Source organism: Leptodactylus fuscus, chromosome 5, assembly GCF_031893055.1.
Source record: "Leptodactylus fuscus isolate aLepFus1 chromosome 5, aLepFus1.hap2, whole genome shotgun sequence".
Classification (NCBI taxonomy): Eukaryota; Metazoa; Chordata; class Amphibia; order Anura; family Leptodactylidae; genus Leptodactylus; species Leptodactylus fuscus.
In genome coordinates, this window is record NC_134269.1 from 188,733,052 (window position 1) to 188,747,824 (window position 14,773).

Here is a 14,773-nt window from a genome sequence, read left to right on the forward strand (position 1 = left end):
TGTGATCGCTGGGGATGTGGACAGAGACCTGCTTTGACCACTTGGGCACGTGGAGAGGGGCAACCTGTGACCTGCTGGGCACATGGAGAGGGGCCTGCTGTGACTGCTGGGCACATGGAGACCACTGAGGAAGTAAAGAAGGGACTATTCCTGTAGCTTTAATCTGACTACTAAGACACGAAAAGTCAGACATTTTTGACAATGCATCAGTCGCTCATGAAAGGTTTAATACCATTCTATAACGCAGTGAGCGACAAATCTACAGTATTTCCGTCACCTCATGACTGGCTGGGTCTGACCTTTGGAAACGCACCCCACCTAGGTTTTCCTTACACTGCAGCCTCTACATTCTTAGGAGTTATGGGAAAGGGGGGGGGGGGTGAATAACACTTGAAGGTCATAACCCCAATATGACAAAGTGGTGGTATAATCCAGCGATCAGATAGGACCCTCACCTTCTATGTATCATTCGCTTCTCATCCTATGTAATAGCTATTATCAGAGTCCTGTGCAGCCGTCAGGTCTTACGCTCACGAGTCAGACTGATGCGTCTTGAGATGTACACCTCTGCTCCAGTATATATCCCTATACTAAGACCTTATAGGCAACCAAATAGTCAATTTTTTTTTAGAAGAGAATTCAGAGAATGAAGTGGCACAGAACGTCAGTAAGTATTGGTGTCGCTATTTTCTCTCTACATTTCACTCAATCACGCTGTGTCGGGAAACAAAGGCCATGCTAATCACGTAATTAGTCATAATGGCGGCACCTAGGACTTGTCAGCGCGGCGAGAGCGAGATAAAGATATCAAACCCGACTGCTTAGGAATAGAGAGGCCATAGAAGGAACGAGGAAAACAGACGTGTGGTTTATATAAGGACCCTTAACAAATGTCTCTATCTGTGTATCCAGAAGAAGGACAGGCAATTTGTAAGAATTATACCCATGGCTGCCAGCTACATCATTTATAGGACGAGAGGAGAAGCCAGCTACTTCCTCCTTCACTAATATTACCAGGGAACACTTCTATTGCTCACAGCTATAGACAACATGGAAGAGGAGGGTTCTCTTATAGCGACTGACTTTTCTGTATAGAATTTGGCTGAATGGGTGTCTAGCTTCTGTTACAAAGTTAGCAGGACCCAGGCTCTGGCAAACTGAAAATAACTTTGTGAACGCGAAGATGGCGGACGGGAATGGCCAAGTGCTCAGAAAGGGAAAGGGGGGTGATCACTATGAAGAGCTGCAACACCAAAAAAACAAAAAATTTTAATCTGACTTACTGAAGCCCTCAGAAAGGGTTGTGTTAATTCCTAATGTATCCCCTCCGCGCTCCCCCTGCTCTTTTGCTCTTTAATATCTCAATTCCAATGCTGTATCTTGGTAACAAGACACATCCAATACTTTTCATTCTGATGGAAGCACAAAATTTCTGCATTTATGACAAATCCAACAATGTAGTGGGGGGAGGGGGGAGGTAACCCTTCCTTCACCTTAATAATAAGACCTACAAAAGAGCACAAACATGTATGGGGGGAAGGGGTTGGTAGAGGAAGGGTTAAGCAGCATTCATCCATACAGGTTGGTGCTCAGTGCTCCCAGTTATTGAAATCTCCCAGTCCAGTAATAAATGATCCATTACCATGACAACCTTGGAAACACATTTTCTAGGCAATCAAACATTCAGCATGACAAAAGGAAATATTTTGTGCAAACTGCAAAAAAAAAAAAAAAAAAAAAATCATTGAAAGTTTCTGGGGCTAGAATTGTTGAACAGACAATCATCCATACCTTGTACGATAATGGGCAGATGCCACACTGTGGGTACTGTGCCAAGCAAACTAGGTCGGTGTTTACACTGTATTGGTTTTATGTGGTCGGCATTGCTATTGACAGGCACACAATAAAACTTGTGCCCTGGAGAACAGTGTTTGTCAGGTAATCCTTGTAGGGGTTATCTGAAGACATAAAGGAGTCAAACACGGGGCCCCCTTTTGAAACAGAATGGAAAGCCACCTGCAGAATGGCTGCTGAACTGGCAGAACCATCCACATATGCATTATATGGATGGATGTTTTCATTTTGTTTGACCAGAAGTAGCTTGGTTTTGCTTTTCCTTATACACGGGGGTTGTCCTCATGAGACATCCCCTTTAAGGACTATCACAGCCATGTGGAAAGTCTACACCAAGGATAACAACACAGGAACAATGGTTTCTGTTTGGATACGCGACCTCCTGGCAGTGGACAAGAAGGACGCTGAGGCACATGTCTATAACTCATCTGACTGTCCCTGATAAGTCAGCACAGCCCTGTCCGTTGCGTGGCAAGTGGGGACCACTTAAGGTGCCTATCTCCATTTAAAGAGAAGCTGCCAACGGGTCTGAAAAGCCCAGTGACTGACATCATCTCATAGGCACTGTTACCCTGAGCATTTTGGAGTTTTCTTTATCCAAATCTGTTCAGCCATTCCAAAGATATAAGCCCTATTAATGTTAATGCAAATTAGGGTCTAAAAACCAAGATGGTGGTAACACTGTGGTTTCCCTGGGATGGGGTCGCTTTGTTTTGTATGTCATACAGTGTTACTGCCCACTTTGCATCAGCTCTAAAAGGGCTGATATTTTTGGAATGACTGGCAGGGTGACAGCGCCGATCAGGTGACGTATGAAATTGGGCTTTTCAATGGAAATTGTCATCAACGTTGATGGTGCAGATTTTAGTGCAGGCACGTGGCTGGATGGAGGGTGGACCTGATTTAGGAGGTGGTATGCGCTTCCTTATAAATAAGGTATATCCTCTGCCAGAGCAGGAGAAACGAAAATGGACATAAAAAACACCAATCTACATACAACTCCCCCTTCCTGTTAACCACTGCTATTGTCTCCAAGCTAACTGAAGACAAACAAGTCCTGCAGTCATATCTCTTCTATGTCCCACGTCCTGCTACTACACTAAATGTTAGTTAGAAAGAATTAGGGGATATATTTAAGAAAGTATTTCTGGTGGATCAGACTACACATGGTCTGTTTGTTGTCTGTTACTACAGAGACACATAAGTGAACAGGGCTGCTGTATACACAAATGGAAGGAAATCTTTCCTGCAGACTTTTTGCATAGCTGCTTGTATGGGCACAGATGTTAAGCACTCACTCGAATGGCTCGCTGGGATCAGGGTTCTGTAGCTCTGTAGGAATGGGGATACGTTTGTAAAACATCTCCCAGTCAAAGGCTCCCCGCATGGCGTCTCCCGCTTGAGTTTCATATCCAAAGTGGTCGTGATCGATGACGTCAATCATCGGGCAAACGATTGTCTTGCGGTTCTGGGCTATACGGTCTGCGGGAGAATAGAGGATAATTTTAGACAAATCCAAGTCCTGTTTTGAAGTGAATGTCATTCGGCTGGCATGTATTGTAATTACAGCAAACTGTAGAAACAAAGCAATGAGCTGTTTGTACATGATCTACCCTGTAGTAAGAGATTTAGGTCAGACACTCCGCCAAAACAAGAAAAGAAGTGACAAACGCCAGTCCTTTGGAGAACGATTGCTAAGAGGATGCAGAGGAGGGAGAACACAAACAGGACTTTGTCTTACGGAAAAAGTAGGATTCACATACTGCTGTATGTACAGTCAGCACACTGACTTAAAGGAGTCAATATGGCGGAACAGTATCGGTAGTTCTCTTACCCAGCAGCGGAGGGAGCCAGTTCACATTGGCCTCACAGTGCGAGTCAAGGAAAGTGATTACATCTCCAATGGCCACAGAGGCTCCCAACATACGTGTGCGAATGAGGCCTTCTCTCTTCTTGGTGCGGACTATTCGTACTTTGGGAAAATTCACCATGTAGTCTTCCAGGCGTTTTTTCAGATGATCTACAGTGGAGAAGATATAGAGATATTAATGTCAGGCAAAGAGACGACACTGTGAAAGTTAAAGAAGATGACAAGTCAATCTACCATTGATACAAGATGACATTAGTCAAGTCTGTAGTCTCAGACCACCACTGTTTCCAGTAGACAACCAGGCCTAGAATGCTAAAACACCTTTGGCACGGTTTAGAAACTTCAGATGAAACGGTCATTCCATCCGTATCAGCAGAAGCCCCTTTAGTTTTAATCAGCTCTGCTTGACTCTCAATATAAAGGGTAGCAAGTCATGTATGGGATCAGAGAAAGTATATGGCCAAGTATAGTGCTTTGCCCCTTTGCTGAAGAAATAACTTTGTGCAGATTCTGTACATAGACTCTGTCTCTGAGCCCATATATCACTTACTCTACTCTCCATGTAATGTATTGGCTCAGAGAAAGCCTATGGCCCCATATGGTGTTCTCTCCACTCTTCAAAGATAGCAAAGCAGAAGTGAAGGAACACTAAGATTACTTCTCACTTGAAGTCTCTAAAACTGTGCCAAAGAAGTTTCAGCACTCTATAAGGCTGTTTGTACTGGAAATCAGTGGAGGACTACGAGCGTCAAGTAAGTGGGGTGCTAGACTTTCTCTGAGCTCATACATCATTTGCTCCACTCTTCGAAGAGAGACAAGCTGAGACAATGAATCTGAAGGGGGCGCATCACTCAGATCAGCACTTCCACCCTTTTGTTTTATCAATCAATGGGTTAAGTCTAAGCCCCCAGATTTCTAAAGTCCAAATCTTCTGACATAACACTATGGCATGTAAGGAGGATGAAGCCCCCCAACACCAACATTACTAGAAGAGGAGGAAGCCCCCTGTACCATTATTACTAGAAGAAGTGAAAACCCCAAAACTAACATTACTAGAAGAGGGTGAGAACCCCAACATGATCATTAGTAAAGGGATGAAGTCCCCAGCGTTATCCTTAGAAGACAAGGAGGAAGCCCCAAACACCATCATTAGTAAAAGACTTAGGGCCCTCAGTAAATAAGGCTCAAAAATATTTTGTACGTGAGGCCATTTTTACTGTTTTGCTTGTGTTTCCTAAGGATTCATGCACAGGACTATGTGTGCTATCCAAGTGCCTTCAGATCTTCTGTTCCGATATTTTTAGAGCAGGTCCTATTCAGATCCGTCGGAACATACACTCGGATCCGGAAGACATTTGGCTTACACTTGGCTTGGAAAACAGCCGTGTGCATGAAGCCTCAATTAAGACGTAAGCAATATAGCAGTTATTCATCAATGGAGCAAATGTCTTCTACGACCCAGAAGCCATAAACATATAATAAACTAGAGAATGAAAAGGTTGCCCAGTGTTGGACAGGAGTAGCCCTGCAGCAGATGGACCCCTGCCTCACACTGCCTCCCCCTTGGCACTGCTGCTGGGTTCTCCGGCACCTGTAGAGCGGTATCTCTGTAAATCAAATCATTTCGACTCTGTAGGTTTTGGTCATTATTTATAAAGTAAACTTGTGCCGCCGCTCGGCTCGCTTACACAGCTCCTGCGAAATAATGTTTCTTTCCTCCAGTGCTTTAGGAAAAAAAAACAACTGTTTTAACTTTTTCGCTTGCAGTCCTCTGGGGCACCGTGCCAGACATTAAAGCTTTACAGTTTTAATAATTTAGAAACTGTGTGTGGCTTTCAAGGAATAGACATGGCAAGAGTGGTCTCAGCGGGGAGCTGAGAGATCAGATAGATGTATTTTGCCAAGGATTCTCACAGCTACATCGAAACGAGGAACAGCGTCAAAACGGAACAAAATAATGAGGTACGGGCACGTTAATGCTTCTACTTCTAGAAAGTTGCTTACTCTTATTTTCCTCGATAAAGTAAAGTTTACCCAATGGCTGTCGAGGATTGGGAAAACATGGCTGCTTTTATTTCAAAAACCGCGCCACACCTGACCACAGACTGTATGTGGCACCGCAGTTCATCTTCATTGAAGTGAATGGAGTGAGCTACACCGGACAATAACTATTTGTTCCTAGAGGCCTCTCTTGGATTAGACAAAACATCTGCCAAAAACATCACCAGACCTGTTATTTGACTGCAATACCACACACCACCTGTGGACAGGCAAGGCGCTGTTTTTGAAAATAAACAGCCATATCTTACTAACCCAGGACAACCACATTTTAAAGAGAAACTCTGGGTACAGTGGTCCGAAAATTAGTTTCTTCACACACATTTTGATAATGTTGAGTCCATAAGCCAGCCTACTCTGAAGGGTTGTCTTCCAGTAGAGTTGGTAAGCGTCAGAAGAGACTGTGGATTGTTTCATGAAGCGCTATGGTGGACACTGTCCCATGGAAAGCTTTAGTGAACACTACTCCATAGAGGGCTCTAATGAATATCATTTCAATGGATGCCCTTGGTGGACATCGTTCCATAAAAGGGCTGTGTGGACATCAATAAGAGGACATCTTGTGGATACTTTTCTAGAAAGGTCTCTAGAAATTGTTATTTCAAGTACAACTCTGGTGAACACTTTCATGGGGTGCTCTGAAACATGTTATCTCAAGGAAGGATCTGTTGAACAATGTCATTCAGTCTTCAGATGGACATCATTTCGTGAAGGACATTAGACATCAAGAAGAGACGATTTGGTGGATGGAGGGCTCCTGAGGATATCTTTATATGAAAGGTTCTGGTGGACCATTTCAAGAAGAGATCTGGTGGACATTGTTTCATCAAAGGCTGTAACGGTACCATTATATGACTAGACCCCTTTAAAAAAAGAAAGCAGGTAGTGCTGAACTGAAATTCCAATTGTCCTCAGATTTTAGTTGCCCGTGACAGCAAGAAAATCCAAAGCGAAGTCAAAGTGCAAGCCATAATTTGTACTTCTCAGATAGGATACTGTGGTTACTGAATGTTCTACCAGAGACATTTAGAATCATAATGATATATAAAGTCACATTTTGGCAGATTCTTCCATCACCTCACTGGATCTCTGCTGACAGTCCTCTGTTAATGGGCACTAGAAGACTCCATCGACTGTTCATTCTCCAGGCAGAAGAGTTGATCGGCTGTGACCGTTTCTGTCTAATCCTCCATCGCCTCCAACCCCAAGGCAAGTGACGCCAGTGCCGCATCTTAAGTAGACAAGATGTAATAACTGCCAGCTAAGTTACCTTGAGCCAGCAGTCATCAAATATATATGGCCTGCTTTATGGACAAACAAAATCAACTACGCTCCATCAAGGACTCTCCAGACTTTAACTCTGGATATATAATTTTTTTTTGTGAAAAGTTCCATTCAATCTTTGCTCACTTTCTGCTCGCAAATTCTAGATGAACAAGCTTCCTTTTTCGGGGAGACAGTAAAGGATGACGCCAATAATGTGAAGTGTTGTAGAATACTCCGAGACCTTTCCATAACGCATCCTTACAAAATCAACAGCGTTGAGGGTGTAGTTTAGGCTTTGTTCACACTTGCCTAATCTGAAGGGTTGGTTATCTCCCAGTGGAGTTGGCTAGCCTCCAAGGAGATTGTGGCTTCCTTTGAGGTGGGTGCAGGACTTCACACAGGGCACTGGTAGGGGGCATCTTTTCGCTGAGGTCTTTTCATGGACGGCTCTGACATGTTATCGGGTGATATACCGTACCTTATGACGTAAGAGATCTTGGTGGGATGAGCCGATGATCTTGTGTACGGCGAGCCACAGATTATTCCCTATTCCGTTTGACACCACAAAATAGGGCTCGTAGCCCATCTTTATTATGCAGTGTGAATTCCTTATCTAGGCTGCCAAGAAATGTGAGGTAATGCTACAAGATTTAAGATTAGTCTTTTCTCTTTTTTTTTTCCCCCAGCGACCCTTAAGACAAGACTAATCTGCGGAAGAAAGTTTAATAGAATATTCATGCGGTATATGGTAATACTGTAGAGTACGCTTACGATCTCCACAACTCCCAAAATTAGCCATCTATGGCGGGCTTTATTGCCTTTAAGTGTGATAGACGAGGTGTTTATGGGTCCAACAGGTTGCAATTAGAACATGAGCACCGAATGTGCCATTAAGATTCTAATCAGCGATGAAGGGCAACGTGCAACCAAAGGGCAACAGAGTGGAGCGGATACTGTTCTACCGGCGCGCGATCTTTGGGGACGGAACAGACGGGAGGTCTGTGGAAAAATAAAGAGGCTCTCAGGGAGGCAATTAGGGTTCTGGCAGACAGAGCGCAGCTAAATAATTTACTCTGATTGCCGAGAAAAAAAAGAACAGCTGTTCAGATTTAGCATGAAGATTCCTGTATTGATGGAGCTGCCAAGGCGTATGAAATTATTTATCAGGGAAAAGGAAATAAATAAGTCTTCTGATATCTTGATTGTCAAGGCTACTGCGGGTATACAGCTTGCCGCTAGCAGATCCCAAATCTAGGGAATTCTGAAGAAAAATAATCCTATAAATGTTATTATAGCGCCTCACCGGACAGGTAGTAAAACTTCTGAACTCTCAGCATGTTCAGTGCGCCACTTGTCTGAGCAGCAGTCGGTGCTGCAGTGCTGTGCTTCCTTCTCCTAGGCTCTGTTTACATCTTATTTTAATAAACTGACATGTCCAAGGACCCCCTAGATGCTAGGCTAATATTAGCGCCGGCTTTCAAATGGAGAACCAGAACAACGGACAGGCAGACCCTTAAAATAGCGGTTATGTACGGACTCCATTGACTGTTTTCAAACAGGCAGCGACTGACGAAAAAGCCGCACGTGCAGGACTTTTTCTGATTTCAAAGAGAGAAAGAGAGACACCGAGCGCACTAAGTGCAATATTACACTGTCAGGATAGAACAGGTCTTAAATTAAATGATTGGGCCGTGACAAATCACAACACCCAAAATCTCGATTATATAGCAGGTGGTACAGGCGAGAGTTGCAGTGGCTCCTTCAGCAGACACCGGAAAACCGGGAAGCAGACATGACGACAAGAGTAGAAGAGGATCCGCGCTCAGAGGCCGTGCAAAAAAAATCGGAGAGAAATCGTATGGATAAGAGAAGCTATATTGTACAGTACAATACAGTACATCACAACGCGTTTCGGGTTAAAAGGAACACTTTTTCAAGTGCAAAATCACTGAAGGAGCGCAGAGCAGCCCATTTTTGCAGATTTCATGCAGACATTTCTGCCCAAATTTCTGTGCAAACTGAAAAACTAAGTATCATGTCAAAATTTGTCAGGCAAAATTTTTTGACCTCTCATTCACTTAAAATGAGAATCTGGTGGAATCCACCTGATGATCGAGCATGATGGTGATTTTTTTTCCCCACTAGTTCAAAACAATCAGCTAGAGGGAAGGGAAAAAAAACATCAGGTAGAAAAAAAATCTGGCGACAGATTATGCCTAATACAGTGGGTATGTTGGAGCTCTCGCACTAGGTTTACATCTGCCCTTCGTTTTCTGTTCTTCTCGAAAAACGGAAACCCAATCCACTTTAAAAACAGTTACGGTACTATAGACTATAATGGGGTCCGACGGGTTTCTACCCAGTTTCTGTGCAGAAAATGTAAAGCAAAATGGGGAACGGAATCCCCGAGCGCAGATGTGAACTAAAAGTAAGTTGAAGTTTTAGTCACTCAGTCACCTGCTTGCACATTCCCCGCTAATTCATCCCACTTGTCTCTACCCACCCAGTCTCTTTAAGGGAATGTATCACCAGAAAATGACCTATTTTTTAATCAAATTTTATGTGAAACATTTTTTAAAAAAATGTTTGATGAGGTTTTTCTATCTCCAGAAGTCACAACTTATTTTAGGCTTAGTGGCAAGGGCTGATATTGCGAGATTGTTAGGATTTATTTTTAAATACAGATAATAACATGGAGAATTAAAATGATCACCACCAAAAATTCTTCAAAAATATATTTAATATAAAAAATATGATTTAAACTGTAGGTCATTTCCTGGTGACACTTTCTCTTTAATCTTGTCCGTGTTCAACTGGCCATACGCAAAAAGAGAACGGCAAGCCAAATACTTTCATTTCTGCCAATGATGTTAAGGGTATGGGACCTGAAAACCGCCCCCAACAGTAGATGTCCAGGGGGAGAAAAAGGAAGATGCATGCTAGATTTCAACATGCCCAATCTTTGCTTCCCATAGAAGATTAAGATGCTACCAAACATGTGAGGCCAAGCTGAGTCTGCATGGTTATCCTGGAATCGGCTGAAATAGCCGTCGGCTCAACGAGGATATGTCCACACTCCTGACACAAAGTTTGAAAAACACTTTACTTTCTTCCCTTGTGAGAAGTGTATAGAGGCTTTTTTTTTTTTAAAAAAAAAAAAAACAAACAAAAAACACCCCCACCCTTTGTGTAGTGATAGGGAGTAATTGTATAGAAGGAATAATAAAGGAACTGTACAATTCAGAGTTCTATAAAAATATAAGGCTGTGGAGTCACTTGTAAGGTCGGAGATCAGGGACAGTTTTGGGTGGACTCCGAGTTCGGCTTCAAAATAAAATGATTATTTTTAAATAAAGTACAGAATTTTTAATATTGTATAATTATTTGCATAGTTTGTTACAGATTTATTTTCATAGAAATCAATGACTAGATTTTTGGTGAATTAGAATATCTCTACTGTTTCTGTCTGCCCATGGATCTCGGCCATTTATGAAGGAGTTGAGCTGTGGAAAAATCGAGGAATCGGTGGTTTGACCTGCTGACTCTACCGCCGGCCCGAATTTAGTTTTTATAGGGAATGCAAGTATTTACTAAAAGAGACATGGCAGGAGAGGTGACAGGTCCTCCTTAAAGGGGCCGTTAATGATTTATGTCTATTTGGCCTAGCTTTAGGATAGGCCATAAATATTTGATCAATGGAGGACACACCGATTAACTCTACAGAGTCGCTTCCTTCACCCGCACTATAAACAACATGGGGCCAGAAGCAATATAGTCAATTCCTATTGACTTCAATGCTGCCCAGCAATAGTCCACTGCTCCCGACTCTGTGCACTGTAATACAAGGGCTAGACGATCCTTTGGAACAGCTGATCCGTATGGGGAGCTGCTCTCGCCCACCTCCCCCTCCTCCAATGATGAAATATTTATGGCCTGTCCTAAGGATGAGCCATAGAGAAATATTTCCTGGACAGCCCCTTTAATGCATGTTTGCATCAGGATTGTATTCATCCAGCTAGGCCGAGGTTCTGAATCCACTGCAGATCTATCTGGTACTGGATAAAGATCACATCTTGAGGCTATTACTAAACAATTCAGGGCAGTGCGGCCACTTTTTAGCTTCAGTTGAAGTGCAGGCTTTGGAGCCATGAAGGATTCCTATACTTTGTATTGCCAGTCTGTGCCACCATCACGCGCCTCTCAATTAATACCCATCGCCTCCAGCTTGTTCCCAGCACAGCCGTCTGGATAAGGCAGCGGGGGGAACCGACAATGCTCACAAAAACTGGGAGGTAAATCTGATTCATGGCCTTTTATGTGCACAGTCTCAGCTGTTGAAGCGTCTAGAAAATAAAAAATATATATATTGGTATACAATCTATATATTTTCTCATATATATATATATATATATATATATATATATATATATATATATATATATATATATATTATATAGTAAGAGAGAGAGAGATGAAAGAAAAAATTGAATCACTTCTTCAGTTTTTCCTTGTAGACAAGAAAGTGATAAATCACTAAAATCTACTGAATGGAGGGTGTATACTCTGCCCTCCGGCAAGCTATTCCTGCATCCTTGTATCTGACTGAAGACTTCACCATAGAGATGGCTCTGCAAGGACTCAGGCGTCTTATTCACTTTATAGAAAGGACGTCAGCAAGCCTTAAAGGGAGTCTGCCTCCAGCCCCCGGGTACATAAGATAGGGTCACCTGGATCATACAGTGCTTCCCCCTCTACTAAAGAGACATTGCTATTTTTGTTGATATGCAAATGTGCGCTTTGGAGCAATGGCAGCTCCATTGTTGCTCCAAAGAGTTACTTTAAGGCTTATGTGTATCAAAACACTCCTCTTTAAGGAGGACCTGCACATTAGACTATCGGCCACCGATTTTGGCAGTACTGGATCCACATCTGTGCCTCCACCTGGAGACCCTATAGCAGTGACCAACGAAAATCACTGGATGAAAAAGTACTGACAGACCAACATTTTTTGTTTGGATGTTTCAGCTTAAAACAATGGACACCAGACGGATCCCGTTATAGTCAATGGAGTCTTTTTTTTTTTTTGTTGTTGTAGATTGTGAGCCCCACATAGAGCTCACAATGTACATTTTTCCCTATCAGTATGTCTTTGAAAATATGGGATGGAAATCCATGCAAACACGGGGAGAACATACAAACTCCTTGCAGATGGTTTTATGCCCTTGGCGGGATTTGAACACCAGGACTCCAGCGCTGCAAGGCTGCAGTGCTAACCACTGAGCCACCGTGTGGCCCCTATGGAGTCTGTCAGGAACCATTGGCGTCTGCTGATTTAGCGGTCCGTTGTTCTGGTCCATTAGAGGACCAGAACAATGGACACCTAGGTGAAGATGAGAGCACAGACTTATGTGCAGCCAATGTTGAGATAAAAAGAATCAAGCATGTTCAATTTCAACATGCCCGATCTTCTGTTCTCAAGCGAGATGAGCAGCTGCCTCAGGTAGCTGGATGTGGTTTATTCCTCTCCATTGAGAATTCATATGAGCCAGCTGTCAGCCACAATTTGCACAAGTGTGCTTTGTTTTTTTAGACAATATTAGTAAATCTGCTCCCTCCATGTACTGATGAAGTCTGACTGATGTTACTCTGCCACTGGCATGCTTCATTTCGACTCCTCATGCCAATACTTCATTCCTATAGCCAGATTCTGCACATTTATATAGGTTTATAGTACACAGCTATTTGCTGAAAGTCATCTTAGTCTGCCCTTACATATTAGATTAATATCAGCAGGATCCATTGACGGAAAAGATCCTATGACGGAATAGAAAACTGGAAATGACAATGGAAATGTGAACAAAGCCCTATAACAACTTGTCTAAACCTTGAAATAAACAAGTCTATTTGGCTGCCACAGACATAAGATACCTGTGGATAGATAGAGAGAGAACGACAGGAGACAGATACTGTAGATAGATGGATATGAGATAGATAGATAGATAGATAGATAGATATGAGATAGATAGATAGATAGATAGATAGATAGATAGATAGATAGGAGATAGATAGATAGATAGATAGATAGATAGATAGATAGATAGGAGATAGAGAGAGAGAGAGATAGATAGATAGATAGATAGATAGATAGGAGAGAGAGAGAGAGATAGATAGATAGATAGATAGATAGATAGATAGATAGATAGATAGATATGAGATAGATAGATAGATAGATAGATAGATAGATAGATAGATAGATAGATAGATAGAGAGACTTCTGGTACTGGTACTCCTGGGACAGGTGAGTGTTTTTTTTATTTTATTTTTTTTCACCTTACCCGGCCTCTAAGCAAAAAAAAATAATAATTCCCTGGACAATGCCTTTAAGTTTAGCAGAGCCGTTCCATAGATCACATCAATAGAAGATCAATTTTATTTTGTTCACATAATGATATGAGTAAAAGTAGCAGAAAAAAGGCATTAAAATAAAAGCCCGGTGTGTCCTAAGTTTCCAGAGAACATCCACAATACATTAAAGCGATGTGAAGGCTTTAATGTGCATTTAATGCTGGCTTTCTGCTCATCAGTCTCTGTACAGACTGCCGAGACTAGACCCGGTCTTCTCTCTGAAGTGCCTCCACAATGCTATCTATACTTGTACATCCCTTTCACTGCCTTGAAATTCATTCCACCATCAAAAGCTGGACCTCTGCCACCGGCGTGTACTGAGGAGACGCACGCACCTTTGTCGCTGAAGTCATCCACAAGCACAATCTCGGCGATGAGCTCGGGGGGAGAGCGGTTGAGTACGCTGTGCACGGTACGCAGGAGGGAGGACCAGCCCTCGTTGTGGAAGGGGATGATCACGCTGGTGTTTGGCAGCTTCGCCAAGTAGAGCTTGTTCTTGCAGCTAGAAAAAACGAGAGAGGACATAAAAGGGACAGCTGTCAGCTTCATATGCAGAACATGCCCTGAGCTCATGTCAGATGAGGACAGCTTGGTAATGTCTGGGAAAACACCAGCTGAGAGGTGCGAAAGTACAGATGGGACGCACAATTGGCTATCTGTATAGCTACGTGTAATGAGATAACCAGGCAGCACAGGTCTCTATGGAAGGATGTCATGAAGCAATCTGTCAGCCCTACAACCCTATCAATGCACCTTCTACCTCCCCATCATCCAAAAGGCATTTAAAGGGTACCTAACCTTTAAGATGACCTTTAGGGAGAAGTTTCCATATCTGTTACATGTGCTGTATAACTCTCTCTCTGTCCATTACATGACTTGTACGCCACATTTTTAGCAGTTTTCTCCTCTGCAGGTTCTGTCTAATTCTCACTTATTCTGAGCTGGTCAATGGAGACTAGCTGCAATGTGGTCGCCCATACAGAGCACAGGAGATTCTGCTTTCTAACATCATACAGGACGTCTACACCTTTATCGGCCTCTACTCCTCTCTCTACAGACTTCTATGGACACATTTCATTTAAACATCAATACTGTCTTGGGACACCAAGACAGATTCAACAGAGATTTCAGAGTACATATGGATTAACACCATTGAGATGAAGGCCTATTACTACATCTTCTACCACCAGATCATTGAAAAGGCATTTAAAGCGCACCTAACCTTTTGGATGACCTTTCACAATAAGAATACAATGTTTGTATACCTGGGTTATAATACTATAGCTATTGATTATATGACTTGTATGCAACATGTTTAGC

At 42.7% G+C, this 14,773-nt stretch overlaps 1 protein-coding gene across 1 annotated transcript in view; it reads right to left on the reverse strand.

The window, feature by feature from the left end:
- Positions 1-14,773, reverse strand: part of GALNT10 (polypeptide N-acetylgalactosaminyltransferase 10) — a 101,594-nt gene that overhangs the window by 8,557 nt on the left and 78,264 nt on the right. Inside the window, exons 4-6 of the mRNA XM_075274872.1 lie at positions 13,789-13,955; positions 3,689-3,874; positions 3,153-3,336 (exon numbers count right to left, since the gene is read on the reverse strand). Of these exons, the coding sequence (XP_075130973.1) occupies positions 3,153-3,336; positions 3,689-3,874; positions 13,789-13,955 (537 nt within the window). The remainder of the gene's footprint in view (positions 1-3,152; positions 3,337-3,688; positions 3,875-13,788; positions 13,956-14,773) is intronic.